Genomic DNA, 23757 nt, shown 5'->3' with positions numbered 1-23757 from the left:
TTCTTCATTAGAACTTGAGTCAGGGATATCTTTCTCGTTCTTAGTCCCCTTCAGCCACACTGGAGTTTGAGCTGCTTGCCTCTTGTCCATAATTTTGCTAATGAATTCACATGAGTATTATTTCAAATTTTTATACATTGTAAAACAATAAGAAGTTAATATAATAAATGTATCACAACAAATAATGGAAAAAACTGACTAAGAAATAAAAATGTGTTTCAAAACATAGTTACATATTAAGTCGCACAGATTGCAACGGTAAGTCGCTGACTTTGCCAAGCTGCTGTGGTACAACCACATGACCGGTGTTTGCGCAACGCTGAGAGGGTCGTCCAGCAATTCATCTTAAACTGCACATGCTCGAAGCATTGTCGCTATTCGACTTCCAGATCTTTTTTTAATTTCCACAAGTGGATTACATATGTAATCCCTGTGAGCACTGCAGGGTTAAGGTGCTGATGGAATCTGCATAGTTTTTACTTGATAACTTATGAATTTAGCAGACTACAGCACCGTCAAAGCTTTCTTCTTGAGAAACATTGATATGATGGTTCGTTGATGACGTGTGAATGCTGCCGTTTCAAACACATTTTGTCTTCTTTGTTTTTTGGCCTCTTTTTTTCCACAGTTGCACATATATAAGTTGTATAGCTTAACTGCCATCTTTAGCTACTGTAATGAAATTCTTATTAAGACCAGACATGTTTTGCTTTATTTTAAAGCACATTCAGTGGTCAGAGTAACCATATGGCTTTTATCTCTCACAGTTTCATTTGTTATGATCATTAACAGTTCGCATGCTTTAATTGTTGCTATAAACAGAGCCAAACACTCAGTGAAGTGACAAATCAGAAAAGGAAATGTCTGGTATGGCCTTTCTGCCATACATTCCCAGAGTGATGGACAGAATCGGCCAAATATTGTACAAACATGATGTAAAGACTATTTACAAACCGACAAAGATGATCAAAGAGTGTCTAGATCTGCAGAGGAGAAAAGAGACCCACTTGCAATGTTGGGAGTATACCGCATACTATGCACATGCGGAAAAGTCTTTGTTGGAATGACTGCACAATCAGTCAACACTAGGACCACAGAACATAAGCGAAATTGCAGATTGGGGAGGTGGAGAAATTGGCCATGGCAGCGCGTGTGCTATTTGAGACTGACTACGTAGTAAAATTTGCCAATACACAAGTTCTGGCTATAAATAAGAACTATCACACCTACTTGTTCAGAAAAATTATAGAAATACACAAACATGAGAATAGCTTCAACAAGAAAGAAGAAAGCTTCAAGGTAAACTGATCCTCGCTTTCCATGCCACAGCGAACGACCATTGCCGCTAGCAAGAGAACCGCACAGCAAGTGACCATGGAGAAGCTCTCTGATGTTGGCATGCCAGGTATGCGTAGTCTGCAGCCACAAGCTCTGCTCCAGTCTACCACCAGCAATGGAGGGTGAAACTTTGACAACACCAGTCACTCGTGCTGGCGAAATGTCAGAAATATCATCAGACGAATCTCAGCTGAGGAACCTGAGACAGAAACCAACAGGCAGTTTGTTACTTTAAACAGTCTTTTTTTCTTTTTCTTTTTTTTTTTTTTTTGTTTATTGCATTCTTCGTCATCTTCCATTTGTATATGTTGAGTATTTGCACACAGCACTTTCACTGCAATTAATGCATTTATACTTAGGTGTTGGGAAGTATCATTGCCCTCCTACTGTTTTGTGTGTTTTGTTTTGCTATTGCGGGATGTGTTCATCTTTTCTTTGTTTTGATAGTGGTGGGGCGTTTTAGTTTAAACAGCATCTGGTTGCTTGTGTTTGCCTGGTCATTTATTGTGTGTTTCTTCTCAGTTACTACTATTTCAATTTGGAAATTTTCTTGTAGGTGCTGAATATGAATGTTTTCCTGTCCTTTTCTACTTTCGTAGGGTGCCAGTTTTTCTGCTGGAGGTGTTGTGCATATGTTGAGGGCTGGTGTCATATTTCCATGCTCTTTTGTGTTCCTTATACCTTATTTCAAAAGTTCTGCCTCTTTTTTTTTTTTTACATTTGTGTATAGGGTTGTTCCTTTGATATGCTATTTTTATTCCTTATTCCTTGTTTCTTGAGGATGTGCCCGATTCAGTGTGTCATTTTGTTTCTGTATTTCAGTGTGCACTAGTTCGTCTGAGTTTTTATGTTCTCTTGTATTGTGTGTGTGTGTGTGTGTGTGGGGGGGGGGGGGGGGCGGGCTTGGCTTGTGGTGATTTGATGTGAGTCTCTGGATTTATGTGGTGATTTATTATTATTTTATGTTTTTCTGGATTTTTTCGGTTGTTATTATGGATTAGTGGTATCGATTATTTTTTGCTATGTGAATAATTATATGCAGCTCCTTATTATAGTTACGTTTGCCATTTGGTGCTGTGTTTAATCTATGGATCATAAATCTGAGGGCAGATTCGTTTTGGACCCGTGAGTGGTTAGAAGATTGATGTAATATTGTGACTGTTACGGTGTTTTTTTCCTATAATTGCAGAGTGAGTGTAGGTTATCTTTCCTTGTGATGGCTATATCTACGAAATTTATGTAGCCTGTTTGTTCAGTCTCTTAGGAGAACTTGTTTTAGCGTAATGTGTTTATCGCTGCATGACTTCTATTTAGTTTTTTGGTTCATACATCAATGTATCTCCGCCAATAAAGTAAATGTATTTTTCTGGTGCTATTTTCTGGAAATTTTTGTTTTCATATATTTTTTTTCACGAGCATATGTGCCAACTTTACAGAAATGGGGTATCCCATTGGGAAGCCTTCTTCTTGTATGTTGGATTCTTTGTTGTAAGAGAAGAAATCGTGTTATAGTGACCACTGAAGCTGCTTTAAAACAACGCGAAACGCAAGACTTTTATTACAGTTGCTAAAGACGGCAATTAACCAGTACAGCCTGAATTGCAGAAAGTTTTGACGTGAAGGTCAGTGTAATCGGCTTTACGTTTACTTATCCAGAACACAATTTAATTGCATGCCTTCCTCTGTGATAACACGAATGTAATTTGTTTATTACACCGGCTTTGAAGCACCATATCTTTATTCATAATCTTTGGCGTGTGTACTGTGACCGGTTCAGACATAAACATGGTTCGATTGTCATCATGTATGGCGAACAATATTTAAGTTGTTGTTTATGTGTTTAACCCAATTGTGCGCGATGTGTGTATGTTCATTTTCATAGTGAAAAGAAAATGATATGAAGTATTAGTGTTATGCAGTGATAAGCTGTGGTTCGAGTTAAGAGCGGTCAGCGCTGATGACCCAGTGTTTACAAGGTAAAATTACATCCCGCATCGCTGAATCTGCATGACAGTGGTAACTAAGATTTATTTCAGAAAACCTGAAGAGATTGGTGTAAGTATGTAATAGGAATGACACGAAAAAAAGTCCTACCACTATTTCGACCGGCTGCTTCGTTTTGGTAGGTGCGTCACGCTCGATACTAAAATGCGTTAGATGTAATGTACTCTTTTTTGGATCTCCGCAGAACTGAGATAAAGAACAGTTGTTGCCGTTTGTGGAGTTAAGAATTATTTTCAAAAAGAAAGAGCAGTTTAGTCTCGTAACCGTCATCGCAGGGTCGTGAGTAAAGAACTGAGTTGAAACAATTTTTAGCAAGGTATTTGTAATTGCATATGCCTTGCAACTAATGCCTTATTAGTGTGTGAATTGCAATCGTGGACGTTTTACATAATCCAGTTTCGTTTATATCTAATTGAAATTAATAGTATTGCTGGTATTATATGCTGTACTGCTGCAGTGATTTTCGATCAGTACTTTTTAATTCAGTAAGTTTTATTTAGAACATTTAGTACACCGTCTCGCGGACGAACACTACTCTCCCTATAGAGTTTTTGTCGTTTAATCCGGAATAAAATTAGTGTATTCATCCAGTAGCCGGCATGTAAAAATTTAAATGCACCCAGTAGATTCTGCTGTAATTTGCTTTAATTATAATATCAAGAAAAATTGTTTTATCCAGACATTTGGCACAATTATTTGCTCCAAGAAACGTAATGGCATTGCATCCAATTTTGATCTATGCTTTTCTTAATTGCTGACAGATATTGACTGCTATTAATTAGATTTTGCCCTGCAGACCTGTGAAGTGCCTGCTGAACTAGTTGTTGATGTTAAATAGGTCATAAGACAGTAAGTTGTTATCTTATCAAGCACTTCAAAGACAATAAATACCAATAGTTATACTATACAGTCGAAAATTGGTGCTTTTGGGATTTATGGCTAACAACATAACCTCTCCATGCGACCAACTTCAAAATTTTATAGGGTCATTTTTGGCAGAAAAAAAGCCTCCCTCCCCCCCTCCCTCTCGTAGATCCATTTTGTTGACACATTTTCCAAGGGATGAAACCAAAAAACTATGACTACAATGACACTATAACTCAGAAACTGTAGATAGTAAGATAGACTGGCTGTTAGTTTACACTGATTAACCAAAAACATTGAATACTGACAACCGCGAGACTGACTGCCGTTTTATGGTGTGGCGGGCATGTGACATAGAAAGGAGAACAGAGATGAGTGAGGAGTCATTTTAATGATGATGTGGCCCGCAAAATGGGGAATTCCACTGACATAAGCGACTTTGACAAAGAGTAAAATCAACAGTGGAACATCCAGGAAGGAATAATGACAGTATTATGAAAAGGATAGATTGCTACTCACTATGTAGAGGAGATATTGAGTCTCAGAGAGGTACAACAAAAAGATTGCTAAACATGTGAGCTATCAGCCAAAAGGTCTTCTTCTAAAGTAGGCAACCAACACACATTCACACAAACAACTCACATACATGTGACAATTGAGGGCGGACTGCAAGCAGCTGCACATGAAGGAAGAAGCAGTCTGTGTGGTGGGGCTAAAGAGAAGACTAGGACTGGAAGGGGGAGGGATAGCAGTGTGGGATTGGGGAACAGCCTGTTTAGTGCTTGGTGGGGGCAGGGAAAGGGTTAGGTGGGTGAATGATGGGAACTAAAAAAGCAACAGGCCTATGGGAGAGGCAATAGGCCAATGGGGTTACAAGAACATAGGATATATTGCAAGGGGAGTTCGCACCTGTGCAGTTCAGGAAAGCTAGTGTTGGTAGGAAAGATCCAGAAGACGCAGGCTGTGAAGCAGTCATTGAAATGGAGAAGTCATTATGGGTAGCATGGTGAACAACAGGGTGGTACAGATGTCTCTTGGCCCTTCATGCAGGCAGACAGTTTGTTGGTTCTCATGCCCACATAGAATGTAGCACAAAGGTTGCAGCTTAGCTTGTAGATCACATAACTGCTTTCACAAGTTTCCCTGCATTTGATGGAATATGTAATGCTTGTGACAGGGCTGGAGTAGGTGCTGGTGGTGCTGGGAGGAGGATGTGTATGGCAGGTCTTGCATCTAAATCTATTACAGAGATACAAGCCATGAGGTGAGGGGTTGGAAGCAGGGGTAGAGTAGGGATGGATGAGGAAACTGTAGGTTTGGTTGTTGTTGTTGTTGTGGTCTTCAGTCCTGAGACTGGTTTGATGCAGCTCTCCATGCTGCCCTATCCTGTGCAAGCTTCTTCATCTCCCAGTACCTACTGCAACCTACATTCTTCTGAATCTGCTTAGTGTATTCATCTCTTGGTCTCCCCCTATGATTTTTACCCTCCACGCTGCCCTCCAATACTAAATTGGTGATCCCTTGATGCCTCAGAACATGTCCTACCAACCGATCCCTTCTTCTGGTCAAGTTGTGCCACAAACTTCTCTTCTCCCCAATCCTATTCAATACTTCCTCATTAGTTATGTGATCTACCCACCTTATCTTCAGCATTCTTCTGTAGCACCACATTTCGAAAGCTTCTATTCTCTTCTTGTCCAAACTATTTATCGTCCATGTTTCACTTCCATACATGGCTACACTCCATACGAATACTTTCAGAAATGACTTCCTGACAATTAAATCAATACTGGATGTTAACAAATTTCTCTTCTTCAGAAACGCTTTCCTTGCCATTGCCAGCCTACATTTTATATCCTCTCTACTTCGACCATCATCAGTTATTTTGCTCCCCAAATAGCAAAACTCCTTTACTACTTTAAGTGCCTCATTTCCTAATCTAATTCCCTCAGCATCACCCGACTTAATTAGACTACATTCCATTATCCTTGTTTTGCTTTTGTTGATGTTCATCTTATATCCTCCTTTCAAGACACTGTCCATTCCGTTCAACTGCTCTTCCAAGTCCTTTGCTGTCTCTGACAGAATTACAATGTCATCGGCGAACCTCAAAGTTTTTATTTCTTCTCCATGAATTTTAATACCTACTCCGAATTTTTCTTTTGTTTCCTTTACTGCTTGCTCAATATACAGATTGAACAACATCGGGGAGAGGCTACAACCCTGTCTTACTCCCTTCCCAACCACTACTTCCCTTTCATGTCCCTCGACTCTTATAACTGCCATCTGGTTTCTGTACAAATTGTAAATAGCCTTTCGCTCCCTGTATTTTACCCCTGCCACCTTTATAATTTGAAAGAGAGTATTCCAGTCAACATTGTCAAAAGCTTTCTCTAAGTCTACAAATGCTAGAAATGTAGGTTTGCCTTTCCTTAATCTTTCTTCTAAGATAAGTCGTAAGGTCAGTATTGCCTCACGTGTTCCAGTGTTTCTACGGAATCCAAACTGATCTTCCCCGAGGTTGGCTTCTACTAGTTCTTCCATTCGTACTTTTTGTAAAAAAATTAAATCAAAATATTAATTACCATTTTGAAAAAGGTTATTAATTAGAAGCTATGTTTTTTGTCTATCACTGGAAAGAGCATGCAAAATGCTGCAAAATGACACCTTTCCCAGTTCTTTAGCTCAACTAGGGCAGCTCCTAGGACAATTTAAAAAAAAGTCCGTTCACACATTTTTGACTGGTTTTTGAAAAGCTTACATAGCCATATTTCAGGAATGGTTTGAGATAAAAAATTGAAATTTGGTATTTTTCTTAGTCTCAGTGCCCACTATAAGTATACCAACTTTCAGCAAAATCTAAGAGGGTGAGGTAAAATAGGTGTGTTGATTTGATTTGACTCATCAGTGGAAACGTGTAGAGGATTGTGGTAGTGAACTTAAGTTGGTGTCGTAGCAACCAAATTTGTCTGATCAGAATCCTATGGAATACTTGTACATGTGTGACATTAACTGCCACTAGCTTCGCACCTACTAACCATCAGCCCATAATTTATGGGAACTGCATGACCTGTGCCATATACTCCGGGGATGCTAGAAAGGAGTTGTTGAATTCATGTTGTGCACAATTACTGCTGTAATGGATTCCTAAGGTGGACCAATGTGCTGTTAAGTAGTTGGTCGTACAGTTTTGGCTCATCAGTGTATTCCAGTTCTTTTAGTGTTACCCGTGGTACACGTGCACAGTTTCACTACACACACGACTTATCCTCCACTGTAATAACAGAAAATAGAGAATTTAAAAATCAGATGTTACTACATTAGCTCTTCTGAATCCACAATTCAGTGGAATAAAACTGTATACAGTAATCAAGCAGATTTTGATGATTTACCTTTGCATGGTGTGTTTCACAGCTTAAAACTGAATGAGACTTCACAGCGATTGAGAAAATGGTCTCGTATTCATTAGGAGTGTGGACAGAAACAGTCGAAGTACACCAGTGAGCAATGTTCAAATGCGTTTGGCTAAGTTTTTCCTTAATAATGTTCCGTTCTCTTAAGTAGGCCAACAGCATTAAACGACAAGGTAGTCTAAATAGTAGGCTTTTTATCACAGTTTATGAGTATAATGAGGTAAGGGGACACCCATTAATGATCTGTTTATGTGAGGGATTTTCTTAAAACTTAGACCCCCTCGTCCCTTGGAGAAATGTGGATGAAGATATGTCGCAATGAAAATTTCTTGGTGTGTTTTAAACATTAATCAAAATACTTTGATAAAACCGTGTTTTATTTAGAAAGTATATTAAATAGTGTTTTTAATATGTGATTAAAACTTTTACACTGTCAACCCTGAGTAATATTCAGGGCCTCACGAAAATAGTGTGAACGTTTTTGATGGAACCCTAAAAAGTTGACTTTTTATTGGTGTATTATATGCGTTAAATGTCAGTATATTTTACTTCGCAGATGAAATACAACATTGTTTGTACCTTCCTTTGAACGATGTGATGACGTAGTTTTTCAATCTCTTCATTCATTTGATCACTAAGAGAATTATTGTTGGTGAACTTCAGCTAGGCTTCCTTCCACAAACAAATTCTTGTTCGCGCATGTATTTCGACTTGGCGGCATCCCACTTAATATACGCCTTTTAAAAGTGTTCATACATATTATGTTGAACACAATAACATAGCATTTATTTGCGTTGCAGAACATCACGAATGATTGACTGACTGGCACGCAGTGATTTCGAACGGCGCGGCAGAAAACTCCCGGAATGAAATCTGACACTTGTTTTAAATCGGGGAATCTCGGGCATGCACAAATGTAAAGCGTTCAGTTCAGAGAGGCCTTAAATATTTGTGGGCACTTTAATATTGCCCTTTATAATAATATATGTTCCCTGAATTAAAAAGTTGCCGCCCCACCCACTTCAAATGAGAGTTGGTGATATCTCGCTGGTCCCCTCCCCCCTCCCTATTTTGAGCTCACGTAAATAACGGACGTTCCCTAATTAGTGTCATACACCTGTGGCTTACATCACGTTTCTTGAATTAATTTCGTTTTCCATGTGTCATTGCTACAGTATAGAATTATGAACTTGTACACTCCATTATTTGAGTATTTGACACTACCGTCATAGGCCATAGCTAAGGCAGTACACCAGTTCCTCCATTAGTGGTCCCAGATGTGTGTCCTAGCCATAATTTTTTATACATTTGGAGTGTTATTTTACAATATGACGCCACTCTACACCCAGAAAACTTTTACGTTTATCACCAATCGTTCTTCCTCGAATGCACACTAAAACTACTAGGTAGAGAGCAATTACATTACGGAGGGCATCAATCATTCCGAGTATTGGTACGTCCGAAAACGAATCATATCGAATGTGATTTGTGACAATAAACATTGTTCTCTTGATATAAGAAATAGTTTGACTCATAAACTGTCATCCTGGCAAACAGAAATAATCAGGAATTGCTCAGTTCTTGTAATAGCGAGATGTTCGTCGCTTTTCACAAAAACTGTGCAAATGTGAATGCTGATTGCTTCCTCTTGCGTGAAACCCCGATCCAATTACCAACCTCTTTAATTTTCTGTTCGAAACACATTAACTAGTTGTCAGCTTTTTCTCATTCACAATTTCACGCTATGGTCACTTCCGGTAAGAACGAAATTGATTAAAGTGTTTTAGATACTTTAGAAGGGCCATTATTTTTTTACTGAACCAGTATTTCGTTTAACCAGTTTTCAAAGCAGTTGCGTGATGGTCCGTCTGCACTCCAGAAAAATTGTAAAATAATTGCCGGGAGAATTTACTCACAAGAATAAAATCTTTTCCTTCCTGCTGTATTTAAAAGTCTTACTTTGCCAATTCTCTTATAAAAAAACCACACTGCGCAACACACGTGAAGAATAACTTTTTTGAAACACCGTAATCGTCTTCCACTGCGATACAGAAGTTCGAAATTTGTCTCAAAGGAGTTTACAACCTTCTACCGTAGTGGCACCCTGCGACGCCACTCTCGGGGACGCTTCAAACCGCAAGGTCTCAGCACATGCAAATAAAAGGCGAGAGCTCAGAAGTTCATGTGAGCTGTAAGGTGGGTTAATAACGTCACACTTCTGACCAACGCCACTGTGGACGTGTCACACGACGGGAAAGGTCATTATAACTCCCTCCCACCTATATTTCACCCCTTCCTTTAACGCCTCAGCAATGGAGGTCAGAACTATACGTGTAGCGTTGAAATCATGCGAGTATCTTATTGTATGAATGAATAGCCGAGGAAAAAAATTTCGAACATACCACCTTTCGGAATCAACGCAAGAAGGCCTAAAGAGCGTCAATGAAATCACCCCTTCTCGAGGGGCGTTCATTTAGGCACATTTCGTGGTCGAAATCGACACTTTGCAAAGTGATGAGCAACAAAACACTGTTTTTGTCAAATTTTGCCACTGCTGACCTCGCTGGGCCTCCAAAGAGCATGATCTCACTCCTTCGGAGGGTAGCGTTACCGCAGCTTTTGCTTTGGAGACCGTTCAAATCCATTTGACAGAATCTGAACGTTGATTCGAAACAGAAAGGGTGTTTATGCTTTTTCATCCTCCCTTCCTCGCACTCTCCTGTGGCGTGTGCATGGAGGGGTGCGTGCTGTATAAAGATAACACACAGTACGTTGGTACCAGAAGTCCCGTGGCCGTCCGCAGCCAGGAACATTGCTGCGCACAAACCAATCACGCAGCCCGCGAACATCGCGGTCCCCCTAGAGCGGCAGCGCCACAGGAAAAAGAGACGCGCGCTTAATTAACCGTAGGACGCCTTAGAGGGGGATTGGTTGAACTCATAATTTTTTTATGTCCCCTGCTTTTGCCCAAGTAACTTTCACACTACATATTCCCTTTGAGTTATTGTTTGTTGGCTATTTTATGAAACTTTAGTGTCAATATATTTTATAGAAAATTCCTGCTTTGAAAGAAAAAATAAATAAACTTATTATGGGTCCAACAACCCCCCCACCACCACCAAGGCTTCCATGCTATAGAAAATTTCCCTTAGTAGGATTTCGTATTTCTCATCTATACAAGACTGCAAGTTAGTTTCTCGTTGGTTGGTATTCTTCATATTCACAACAGTCGGTTTACTTTCAGAGGAAGTGATTGTTGATGTCAGTCAGCTGTTATTCATCTTTAAACTTGCAGTGAGTGCAGTTCCCAACACGTAGGCCTCCAGTAACTTTGGTGTCCTACCCAGCAAAAACGAAACCAAGTGAAAACTTACTGATGTTTGGCAACAGTGCACCAAGATAAAGGCACTGTTGGAGGAGAGAAGAATAAAACCGAGATAAATGCATATTATAATTCCACTAAAGGTGGAATTGATACCATTGATAAAATGGTGCGCATGTACACCTGCAAGAGGGGAACAAAGAGATGGCCTCTATCTATATTTTACTCTCTCATCGACATTTGTGCTATCAATGCAACCACCATATTCATCCAGCAACATCCAAGAAAGAATGAAAAGAAACACAACAAACGGAAACTTTATCTTCTGCAAGCTGGGATGGAACTAGTGAAATTGCAGGTAGAAGAAAGAAGTGCCAATGCAAGAGAGTTATCTAACCAAATTGTTCAATCAATGGAGACTATTCTACAAAAGACAATCAAAGAAGTGACAACAGAAGCGCGTCAGCCTCTTGCAGGGAAAGGTCAGTGACATATTTGTGTAAGAAAAGCTAAAACAAAGAAGCAGAAGTACAACAATCTACGTAAACCAAAACAGTATTGTGGACAATGTCATAAACATGTGTGTACACACATCCAGAAAAAAATTGTGAAGTCTCTCTCTTGCCTTAAAGTTGAGGACTGAGAGTAGTCTATTGTATATGAACACATCTGTATTTTGTATTTGCAATATGCCAATTTTTTATTCACTCAATCCAATATTTATAACAATTAACAACATTTATAAACCGATGCCTTAGTTAAAATACATAAACCATTTTGAAAGTTGTAATTTATCGTCAGTAAACTTATTTAATACCTGTGGGCTCGCCGAACCCCCCCTCCCCCCCTTAGGCATCCAAGTTAGAAAAAAAGCCTAGGGTTAACCCTGTTCGAGGAAAGTTGTGAGATGCACGTTGTAAACCAGCCTGAGTCTTGCTAGGGAGTTCGTCGTGCCTTCTAGTCGTCAGTGTGAGATAAGCAGCTGCCGATAGATAGTGGAAACAGAACAGTGAATAGAATGATTGTGTATGGACAGAGGCCGCCTGCCTATAGATTTAAGAGTAGTGTTTGTTTGGAACTGTTCTTCGAATAGTACTTCAAGAGAGAATATTAGTTTCATTCTGACTTTACTTCAGACAACATTATTTAGTTTGTGTTCACGAAACTGTAGTCAGTGCAGGACAGATAAGCTGAAACTTCGCTATTTTGTGTTTCTTTCATTGTGTGTGTGTGTGTGTGTGTGTGTGTGTGTGTGTGTGTGTGTGTGTGTCCTAAATCATTTCAGTTTCTTCGCCTTTACTGTTACGTCTGCCGCTGCCATCGTGATAAACTGCGAACTGCGTTTAAAAAATGTAGTTACCGCTGATAGCAATATATACACCATTTTTTCGGCCACACGACAGGATCTTCACTCCAGTAAGCGCCACGAAAGAAAATAATCATAGGAACTTAAGTTCTGCGACCCTTGTCATTTATGTTTTTCACTTATCGCACGAAAATTCCTCTAATAGATTGGGTACGTGTTCCGAATATAGTTTATCGGGTGGTTACTAGAGGCTTCCAGTCTAGTGAAGGAGCTACAAACAGAACGATGAATCGCTGATAGTTCCTTGTTTCTACTGAGCGACTTCCATGAAATGGCTCTGTGGTGTTTTAGAGGCTGAGTCTTTACGTACCACTTCTGCAGTTCTCGTCGACTGAACATAGACCTTTCTGAAGCTCAAACATGAATGTTGCGAGAATCTCAAGAATTGCAGCGGATCTACTTTAGTTGGCATGGGGCAGTAAAAAGTGTATGTATAGTTGTTGAAGAGGAGCGGCAGATTTTCACTAATTGCAGTATGATTAACTGATCTGGCCTTGTAATATTAGCCAACTGCGAACAGCTGAAAGCAAGAGGAAACCACAGCCGGTATTTTTCCCGAAGGGGGGATGATGCTGATGATGATATCTTCTTGGGCAGAATATTCCGGAGATAAAATAACACTCGAATCCCTGGGCGCCAGCTACTCAGGAGGATGTCGTCAGGAGAACCAAAACTGACGTTTTATGGATCGGAACGTGGGTTGTTAGATTCCCTAACCGGGTGGTCAGGTTAGAGAATTTAAAAAGGGAAATGGATAGGTTGAAGTTGATTACAGTTAAAATTAGTCAACTGCAGTGGCAGGAGGTACAGGACCTCTCGTCAGGTCAGTGCGCTGTTATCAACACAAAATCAAATAGGAGTAATGCAGAAGTAGGTGTAATAATGACTAAGAAAGTAGGAATGTGAATAAGCTACATTGAGCGGCATAGTCAAATATAAGCATAGTCAAATACAAGAAACATTGACACCACCTTCCACAATAGTACAACAAATGCCAGCTGAGCTCCGCAAGTGAAGAGATTGAAACAATGTGTGATAAGAGATAACAAATTACATAGATAGTCAGGGGAGACGAGTATTTAAAATAACGGGCATCTGGAACTCGATAGTTGGAAGAGGATGAGAACGAAAAATAACAGAACAATGTAGCGGATGATAGGAAGTACCGAGCACAATTTAATCACAAGTAATACTTGGTTTAAACTATGAAAGAATCTTGTATACGTGGAAGAGAGCTTGAAACACTGGAAGGTTTCGAATAGATTACATAATAGCAAGACAGAGATTTTAAACTGCAGAACATTTCCAGGGGCAGATGTGGATTCTTACGATAACTGTAGACTCAAACTGAAGAAACTGTAAAAAGGTAGGAAATTAAGGAGATCAGCTCTGAATAAGCTGCAAGAATCAGAGGTTGAGAGTTTCAAAGGGGGTATTCGGCAACAGTTGACTGAAACGGGGGTAAGGAATATAGGAAAAAAAAAACGGATGGGTAGACTTGAGAGATGAAATAGTGAATGCAGCTCTGAATAAGCTGCAAGAATCAGAGGTTGAGAGTTTCAAAGGGGGTATTAGGCAACAGTTGACTGAAACGGGGGTAAGGAATATAGAAAAAAAAAACGGATGGGTAGACTTGAGAGATGAAATAGTGAATGCAGCAGATTATAAAATTGGCAAAAATACAAGGTCCAGTCAGGCCCCGTAGATAAAACACCACGTATTGAATTTAGTTGACAGAAGGAGAAAATATAAAAATTCAACAGATGAAGCAAGAAAATGGGAATAGAGACGACCAGAAGATACTCTGGCAGAAAGGCCAAAATAACTAAACAGGTATGTTAGGACACATTCGAGGCTGTAGAAGCGCGCATATGTATGGAATAAATAGATGCCATCTACAGGAAAATTCTAGAGACCTTTAGAGAAAAGATAAGCACCTGTATCAGTATCTAATGGCAGCCCGTGCTAACCAAGAAAGGAGAAGCTAGCAGATGGAAGGAATACGTAGAGGATATGTACGGGGTGAGATACGTAATACGTAACACCTATTTTATTTCGTGAACTGTTATAGGCGCCGTAACGAGGTTTTCGGCAAATGGTAAACACTAAAGGGGACGTACCTTCTATATGTGATAAAGAATCTTGTATTGATCCAGATATTGAAGCACGTATGATTTTCGAAATAGAACGGTATACTTATTTAACGTCACTCGAAAGCTCTTGAAAATACGAGTACAGTGATATAATGCTTGTTCATTTTTAGATTTTAAATGTTCGTGAAAGAATCTGGGAAACATTCTAAGCCAGAAAGGCCAGTCGACCGGAATCTACCATTCTGTTGTAAATACGATCATGCCACGCTCCGTCACTGTACAAAGTCTTTCGATTGTTTACTTGTGTGCACTGCTGAACTAAAGTGCTCGTCATTTATGTTGGCGGCCGAGTTTACGTTCGTTCTGCGCATCTGGCGTCACAAAACACAGTCAGCCAATGAACAGAGAACGACGTTGCCAGATCTCGACTGCAGTGCAGAGCATGAACGAGTGTCTTCAGTTTTAGAAACGTTCAGTCATAAATAAAGCAATAGAACAAAAGCAATGTCTTGATAGCAGACTTTCTTTTATAGAAAGTTTGGAAAAAGCATTCTTTATACCAATTGCTTCATATTCTATTAATTAATTAAACCAAACAAGCAATAAGACTCCTAATTCAGGCGATAGCAAGGAAAGGTGTTTGTATCAAACTCACGAACCGCTTTTTCGCAATAAAGAACAGCGGTAGTCGTTTATTTCCTATTGAACTTCGACGAAGTGTGAATATTCATAGTCATGGCAACAGTGTTTGTCAGTATTTTGCGTGACGTGTTATAGTTCCTAGGACTTATGTAGACAGACAAGATGCGTTAGCGTAACGGTGAAGGTGTTGGGCTTCTGTGTGAAAGGTTATGAGTTCAAACCTTATGCAGTGCTTAATATTTTCTTTATTTAAAAACAATATTGAAGTGCCATACTTCACGAATTTTATTCGTTTGAATGCAATTTTTTTGAAATTTCTAGAGCTTTGTCTCTTCATTAACCCTTTCGCTGCTACAAAGACGTGCTCCCTGCATTGCGCACTGTGCGCGATTTTGTCACTGCACTGCTCGCCTGTGCAGACACATGGTGTTCCGACTGCTTTGACACTTATCATTCAATTCCACAAAAACTATTTGGCTCAAAAATTAGATTTTTACACATCTTCTTGACTGATACCTTCCCCCCATAACTGACTTAATTTTGTTTCGATGTTCAACGCAGTTATTATGCAGCATTAAATATAGTAAACCATTGCAAGAAATTTTGAAGAGTTTGCAGAGGTAAAAGTCCATAGAGTATACTTTCCGTATGGTCGATTTTAGTTGCCACAATGTTGAGAATGAAATGTGGACAAGATACCTAAATTTCATATAAAATTTACTGTATAACAATATCTCATTTAATTTAAGTACCACATAGGTGTCGTATGTAATATTGAGAAATATTCCATCTTTCGCGACTGTAACAAAAGTTTTGTTTACACCGGGCACGTTTGGCTTTATTTTAAAGAAGACGTGTAAAAATCAAATTTTTGGGCCAAATAGTTTTTGTGAAATCGAATGATAAGTGTGTCAAAGCAGTGGGAACACCATGTGTCTGCACAGGCGAGCAGTGCAGTGATGATAAAATCGCGCACAGCGCGGAATGCGGGGAGCACGTGTCTGCAGTGCAGCCGTGGTGGCTTTACTTCATGTACTGCGCGCTACCCCCTAAACGTAAGCTTGCGAACTATGCTATACTATGGCGCTGCTTCTTTTGGCGCGTGCGTCGTGTGCAACTGGCAACGCAGCAATCTCCCGCGTTTGGGCGGGCATGCGCGAGCCGCCAAGATAAACGAATTGAACTATAGCAGCAACTGTCTGCTTCAGTTTCTTGCATGCAGACGTGCTATTTTTATACGATGAATGCTATCGAAATGGTACTACGGTGGTATGGGGATACCTCTGTCCGTCGCGCCAGGCAGTTGGATGAATTATTAGGCCACTGGTGCGAACAGGCAGCTGCAACGCCGAACAGAGGTCGAAGACTGCGACTGATACAGCGCTTGAATGAGCTGTTCTTATCAGTCCTCATGGTGGCATGAATGTGGGATCAGCCAGAACGAGTGTCATTTGCATCTTGCATCATCATAAAAGCCACCCTTATCACGCGTCACTACGTCAGGCTCCCGGAGGTCGTGATTTCGAACGTCGTATAGAATTTTATCGGTTTGCTCTGCAGCGCCTGGGAGATGGCACTAGATTTTTCCAACGTGTGGTCATCACCGATGAAGTAACGTTTCCGAAGCACGATAATGTAAATTTACGTAACATGTTCTACGGGGTAGCTGGAATTTCACGCTGGCTTCGTAAGGTATAGGGTAGCGCACGAAAAACCGGCCTCGAGTAGTACAGCTCATTGTCGCCCGCCAGTCATCATTTATGGTTTCGAAGCTGACCATACGAATGCTGTCTTTCATTACGACCGGGCGATCTGTCACACTTCATGCGAGTCAGTATCACGAATCCATGAAAGGTTAACAGAATAAAGAACTGTCGCAAAGGATTGTGCGGACCTAACCACATGTGACTTTTACCTGTGAGGCAATTGAAAGGGAAAAGTGTACACAAGTAACCTAGTAACGTTAGAAGACTTGATGGACAATATTCATAACGAAGTTTTCAGAACTAATGTGTTAGAGTGGGGCAAAGTGTACGTACACGGAGATGATGGAAGCCATGGGAAAGCGATATGCACCTACACAGATGGCGGTGGTATCGTGTACACAAAGCATAAAAGGGCATTGCAGTGGCGGAGCTGTCAAGATTTATGTGGAAAGGTTTATGACGTGATTATGGCCGCACGACAGGAGTTAACACACATTGAACGCGAAATAGTAGTTGGAGCTAGACGTATGCGGCATTCCATTTTGGAAATCGTTAGGGAATGGAATATTCCGAGATCCAGTGTCAAGAGTGTGCCGAGATACCAAACTTCAGGCATTACCTCTCTCCACTGACAACGCCGTGGCCGACGGCCTTCACTTAACGATCGAGAGAGCAGTGGTGCTTGCGTAGTGTCAGTGCTAACAGACGAGCAACACAGCGTGAAATAACCCCAGAAATCAATGTGGGACGTACGACGAACGTATGCGTTAGGCCAGTGCGGCGAAATTTGGCGTTAATGGGCTATGGCAGCAGACGTGCATTTTCTAACAGCACGACATTGCCTGCAGCGCCTCTCCTGGGCTCGCGACCTTATCGGTTGGACCCTAGATGACCGGAAAACCATGGCCTGGTCAGATGAGTCCCGATTCAGTTGGTAAGAGCAGATAATCTAGTTAGTGTGGCGCAGACCCCACGAACCCATGGACCCAAATTGTCAACAAGACACTGTGCAAGATGATTGCATATCCATAATGGTGTGGACTGTGTTTACATGGAATAGGCTGGGTCCCCTGGTCCAACTGAACCGATCATAGACCGGAAGTGGTTATTTGTGGACTTCACGCTATCAAACAACGATGGAATTTGTGTAGATGACAATGCGCCATGTCAGCGGGCTACGATTGTTCACAATTGGTTTGATGAACATTCTGCAGAATTCGAGCAAATGATTTGGCCACGCAGATCGCCCGACACGAATCCCATCGAACATTCATGGAATGTAATCGGTAGGTCAGTTCGTGCACAGAATCCTGCACCGGCAACACTTCTGCAATTATGGACGGCTATAGAGGCAGCATGGCTTAATAATTCTGAAGGGGACTTCCAACGACTTGTTGAGTTCTTGCCAAGTCGAGTTGCTGCAGTACGCCAGGCAAAAGAAGGACCGACACGACATAAAGAGGTATCCCATCACTTTCGTCATCTCAGTGTGTATCAACATTTCAGGTCGCGCGCAAAAGTGTACTGAAGCACAAGGAGGTCATTTTCAGCACCTAATGTAAATAACAAACTCTATTCGGAAAATATAGATCTTTGCATTAGCTTATTTGTTATTTCTTTAATATCTAATTATCACATGGTGCGGCATTATAGGAAATTCCATTTTGGGACCTTACTTCACCCCAATGGCGTTAAATGGAAATACGACGCACATTTTACGAGGAACATATTCCTGTTCTTCTAGAAGAGGTACCACTAGATAAGCGACTGTATCGTTCCAAGACGACGGCTGTCCATCACACTTTTCCCGTGTTCAACGTAAACACTGAATGACAAGTTACCTGACCGTTGTATAGGACGGAATGCTGCAATACAGTGACCGGCCAGGTCACCGTATTTTACTCTTCTTTATTTCTTTTTATGGGGAGCACTGAAAGATGCAGCCTGTCACGAAGCCCCCAACTACGCCAGACGATATGCGCCATAGAACAGCCACAGCATGCAACAACATATTATACAATGTACTTTCATCTGTTCATCTTTCGATCGGCGATTGCAGTCGATGGAAAAAAAATTGAGGACATGTTAAAGCAATGTTCAAAACTATCTTTCCTTAAGAAAAGTATTTATTTTGTGAGTTCTGAATAACATGTTTAGTTCATTCAAAGTATATTCTAACTGCTGCAATTTCAGGTGGACTCCATTAACACAGAAGATAGTGAGACAAGATTGTAAGGCTAAATTCCTAATGTTGTTGACTTTATATGTTGAGCAAGCCGCAAGGGAAAAGAGAAATTTGGGAAGAGAATTAAAATTGAGGGAGAAGAAATAAAAACTTTGTGGTTTGCCGTTCACATTGTAATTCTGTAATAGATTAGCAAGAGCAGGTGTCTTGAAAATAAGTTATAAGCTGAATATCAGCAAAAGTAAAAACAAGGTAATGGAATGTTGTAAGTTAAATTAGGGGATACTGATGGAATTAGATTAGGAAGTGAGATAATAAAAGTAGTAGATGAGTTTTCCTCTTTGTGGAGCACAGTGACTGAAGATGGCCGAAGTAGAGACTGACATCAGCAAGGTAAACGTTTCTGAAGAAGTTTGGGAACTCTCTTGTGAAGGCAATCTGAATGAGTGTAGCCCTGTACGGGAGTGAAACATGGGGCATCAGCATTTCGTACCAGAAGGTAATTGAAGCTTTCGATATGTGGTTCTACAGAAGAATGTTTAAAATTGAATGGGTAGATCGAATGACTGATGCGGAAATAACTGAATCGAATTGGGAAAAGAAGAAATTTGTGGCACAGAAAGGATCGGTCAGTAGAACGCACCCTAAAGCGTCAAGGAATTGTCAATTTAACAGAGGGAAATGTAAAAGGTAAAAACTACAGAGGGAGACCAAAACTTGAATACAGTAAGTAGGTTCAAATATTGACGTAGGTGGCCGCAGTTTCGCAAAGACCGAGAGTCTTGCGCAGTATAGACTAGCGTGGAGAGCTGCTCAAAACCTGTCCTCGGATTGAAGACAACAACAAGACTGCCCATCTTATGTTGAACCAGCCAATACTGCAACACGTGCAGGCAGATGTACGAGGGTGTGCTGATAAGTAATGTCTCCGATTTTTTTATGTGAACACTCTTAAAGCTTTTTAAATAAAATGAACTGTATTAGCATTCTACACATTTATTGTTCATTTCTGCATATTTTATTTCTCATCAGTTACCCTGTAGAATAATACATTACTCCCAACTAGAGACCACTTTGTTGATACTGTCGCTTTAGAATGTCCGACTTCGTTGACGGAGCCTCAACCTCATTTCTGCTTGCACCGCTTCATCACTATCAAAGTGAAGTCTTCGAATGTATTCATTAAGTTTTCAAAACACTCCAATCTCTTGTCACAGACGTTGAGGTCAGCACCGGCGTTTCTTTCGTTGCGAGCACGAACAATCTAGGGTCGCGGATTACTGATGTCGATACAATCATCACCGTACACAGCTTTCATTCTTCTATGGATTTTAATTGGATGTACCTTTTCTGTAGGTAGAAACTCGATTACAGCTCGCCGTTTCTCGCGTACCGACATATTTACATTACACACCGCCATGTGGTAGCCGATATTGAGACCAGAATAAAAAAAAAATAATTGAAGGTATTACATTTCAGTTCACCCTCATGTAGGCTGCAGTCTGAAAAATGATGCACATTGCTCTGACTTCTCAGTGTATTTTATTTGAAATAGTCATTTAAGTCCGGAGATGGATTAGTCAAAATTTTTACCGTACATTTCCAAGCATAACAGATAAAGTGGATTCTGTATGCTTATAATTATAGATAAGCATGATTTCCGACGGTAATTTAAACTATGTATTCCTGGAATTCTGCGTTTGCTGATGTGTTGGTATTACGTGAAAAGTGGTAGATAATATCCAGCTGGATTCAGTGCAACGAAAACCAAAAGATGTATAGTCCATTCATGTATAGGCAGTTCTTCGTCGAACTTGTTCATCTATGCGCGAATATTCGCTTGGTAGTTACCCGCAAGCCTGCGAAATACACATTGTTAAGTATTTTAAAAAATTTGAATTTTTTCCTTCACTAAATTGCAGAAAAGAAGAACGCACCAAGAGGCCTTAGCGCGGATTACCGTTTTTTGTTACGACGCTGACGAAACAAAACACACAAAACAAGGCTTTGCTTACGCAAGTCGTCACGCCTACTGCTTTCCTTTGCTACAAAACAAGCCAAGGGCTTGAAGTAGAAGTCAGTGAAGCAAGCGTTTTGCAGGGAGCTTTACTAAAGGATCCAATACTGCTTATAACCTATCATTTGCATTTCTGTTCGACGAAATGACAGCGGCGACGGTAGCTGCGACAGGTTAGAGTTAAGAAGCTTATGATCTTAGTCATCTGTTACGTGGACATTACTGTCGTAGGACAGAAATCCACTCTAAATAATGAAATGAGTGTTTCTGTGTCCAATGCGTCTTCATCTACAGAAACTTTTCCTGAAAAGGCGCAGGTCGGCGTGCTTGCTGCACCGTGCCCATTTATTGTAGAACCGGTTTGGTTGAAACTGAACAAGTCCAACTGAATGAGATGAACTGCTTTTTAGAATTTGAATTTAGCATATCGCAATCTTCGAAGAGACGAGGGAGAAGTCTGATTCCACAATGTCTTACCCCGAATATTATGTAATGTTCACTCGATCCTAGCGACGCAGTATTTTTATTTTTTTTCGAAATTACAGTTGGACTCTTCGAGGACAGTGTGGTACGTTTCGAATAGGATCCTTTCCAATAATAGCTCAGTCTAAAAACACGACGTTCCCGTGCTGCAGGAAGGAAAAGGTGGAAATGTATTCCAACGTCCTTCGTTTACGGGGCGAAATAGCGATAGGATTTTACCATGACACTCATAATTACTGGTCCTACATCTGTAGTCAACTAACCTGTATGGGTACAATCTCAGTACTAAGGGACCGACGAAATACTCAATGCCTCTTCTTGACCGATTGTGCGCCGATTTTTGTGAGAGATTATTCAGACCAGAAACGAATCAGCAGCCTGTTGAGCTGATGACTTCACAAGAATAACTTTAGTTATCATCACGGATATTTTACGCATATTGGATTTCGTGACCGGTTTATCCGCCATTTTGATGACGCTGTGGGTCAAAAAATAAGGGTGGTTCGGCAAATACAGTTCGCCATCTCTTGTTCTAAGACGGACAGTCAGTTTAAAACATGACACATGAAAAAAAACAAGTAAACTGGTTATTATTTTAAAATCTGTTAATACACTTATCTCACTGTAAGACAAGACGAGCATTGCCATTACGGAAAAATATTTGAGGTTGCCTGCGGAATCATGATTGCAGCCAGGCGTGCGCCTCTTCGACCGAAGCAAGTCGACTGCGACGAATGTCGTTCATCATCATCAGTCGCATGGGGAGAGTTACGACAGTATGGAGGATATGCAGGCCTTCCTAGCGGAACTTCTGCAGTTTAGTCGAAACAACTGGCCAACAAAATGGCCGCCCACATCTTGGCAAGGTGTTTCGACTACACTGCAGAAGTTTTGCTGGTGATCTCCTACAGTCATGATCAATCCCCATGAGATTTTCGTGTTGTTGGTGCACTGGAGAAACACATTCGTGCCCGTCAATTTGCTTCGGATTGGGTACAGTCGTGGTTCCGAAGGCATCTGCAAACATTTTTCCTTGAAGACACTGACCGTCTTACAGTGGAATAAGTGTATTAACAGTTGTGGCGATTAGTTATGAAATAATGTCCGTCTAATAACTGCTGTAGGGATTTGAGATCGTTTTCGCTAACACGAAGGCGTGCTGAATAGTAATGCCTCCGAATTTTTTTTTTTTTTGTGTGAAAACTCTCAAAGGTTTTAAATTAAAAAAAAACTTTACTAACATTGTACAACTTTATTCTTCATGGCTACATATGTGCAGCGCTATGTTTCTAGAGGGTTCCAAATTGTAGCTTGTAACACGGCGGCGTGTAACGTAACTATATCGTTGCTTGAGAAAACAGCATGCTGTAATCGAGTTTAAAATTAGAAGTGTCCGTCAAAGCATGGAGTACCCTCTCCTTCAGCAGACAATGCTAGATCTCACACGAGAGCTGCGACGTCTGCAGTAGTCTAGCCCCTTGGGTTCACTATAATCGATCATCCTCCATACAGTCGCGACTTGGCTCCATCCGATTTTCACCTGTTTCCAAAACGCAAAGAACATTTTCCAGGATTTCACTTTGATAATAATGAAGAGATGCAAGTATATGTTAGGTAGTGGCTCCGTCAACGGCGTGGAACATTCTGCATTGACGTATCAACAGACTGGTCCCTCGTTGGGAGAAACGTGTTCTATCACCAGGGTGATTTTCTTGAGGAGTAAATATGAAGAACAAAGATGTAGAATGTTAAAACGTTTGGTTCATTTAAAAATCTTTAAGAGTTTTCACATGAAAAATTAGGAGGCATTACTTTTCAGCACGCCTTCGTAGATACACTGATTTACGAGGAAGTTTTTTTGTGTATAATTTGTAAATATTTCTTACAGATTGAATTATAAAAGTTAAGGTGCGAAAACGATGCCACTGCGAACAGCCTCCATAACTCGAGAGAGCAGCAGTGCTTGAGTTAGCAGAAAGCGTAACCAATTTCGCATGTGGTATGATGATGTGGTGGTAAAGCATTGGGCTGGAAACTTGAAGGTTGTTGGATCTAATCCCGCCTGGGTCACTTCTTTTCACTCATCCTTTTAAGCTAGCCTTTCCCTTTAAACCATGTGGAGATTCGTCAGAAACGAAACGTGGCTGGGTTCCAAATGACACTGTAGCTCCCCATTCCCCAGTTATATAACTGGTTAGGGATATGCAAGTTGCTTAAGTGACATCCAGTTGTTTGCTGTCGTTTCAGAAATAACGCATAACGAAGAAGCATATGATTCCAAAACCTGTGGTTTTCAATTATTTATGCATAGAGTAAGTAAGATG

General features: G+C 40.6%; 1 protein-coding gene across 2 annotated transcripts in view; it reads left to right on the top strand.

Annotated features, from left to right (window-relative positions):
- Positions 1 to 3106: 3106 nt before the first annotated feature.
- LOC124774256 (UDP-sugar transporter UST74c) overlaps positions 3107 to 23757 on the top strand; it is a 134600-nt gene continuing 113949 nt past the window's right edge. For both annotated transcript variants that reach the window (XM_047249465.1, XM_047249467.1), the window contains exon 1: positions 3107 to 3314. In XM_047249465.1, coding sequence (XP_047105421.1) covers positions 3296 to 3314 — 19 coding nt within the window. In that variant the 5' untranslated portion in view covers positions 3107 to 3295. The remainder of the gene's footprint in view (positions 3315 to 23757) is intronic.

Source organism: Schistocerca piceifrons, chromosome 2 (genome assembly GCF_021461385.2).
Source record: "Schistocerca piceifrons isolate TAMUIC-IGC-003096 chromosome 2, iqSchPice1.1, whole genome shotgun sequence".
Lineage (NCBI taxonomy): Eukaryota > Metazoa > Arthropoda > Insecta > Orthoptera > Acrididae > Schistocerca > Schistocerca piceifrons.
The sequence above is the reverse complement of the archived record's forward strand: the minus strand, read 5'-3'. Positions and strand labels throughout refer to the sequence as shown.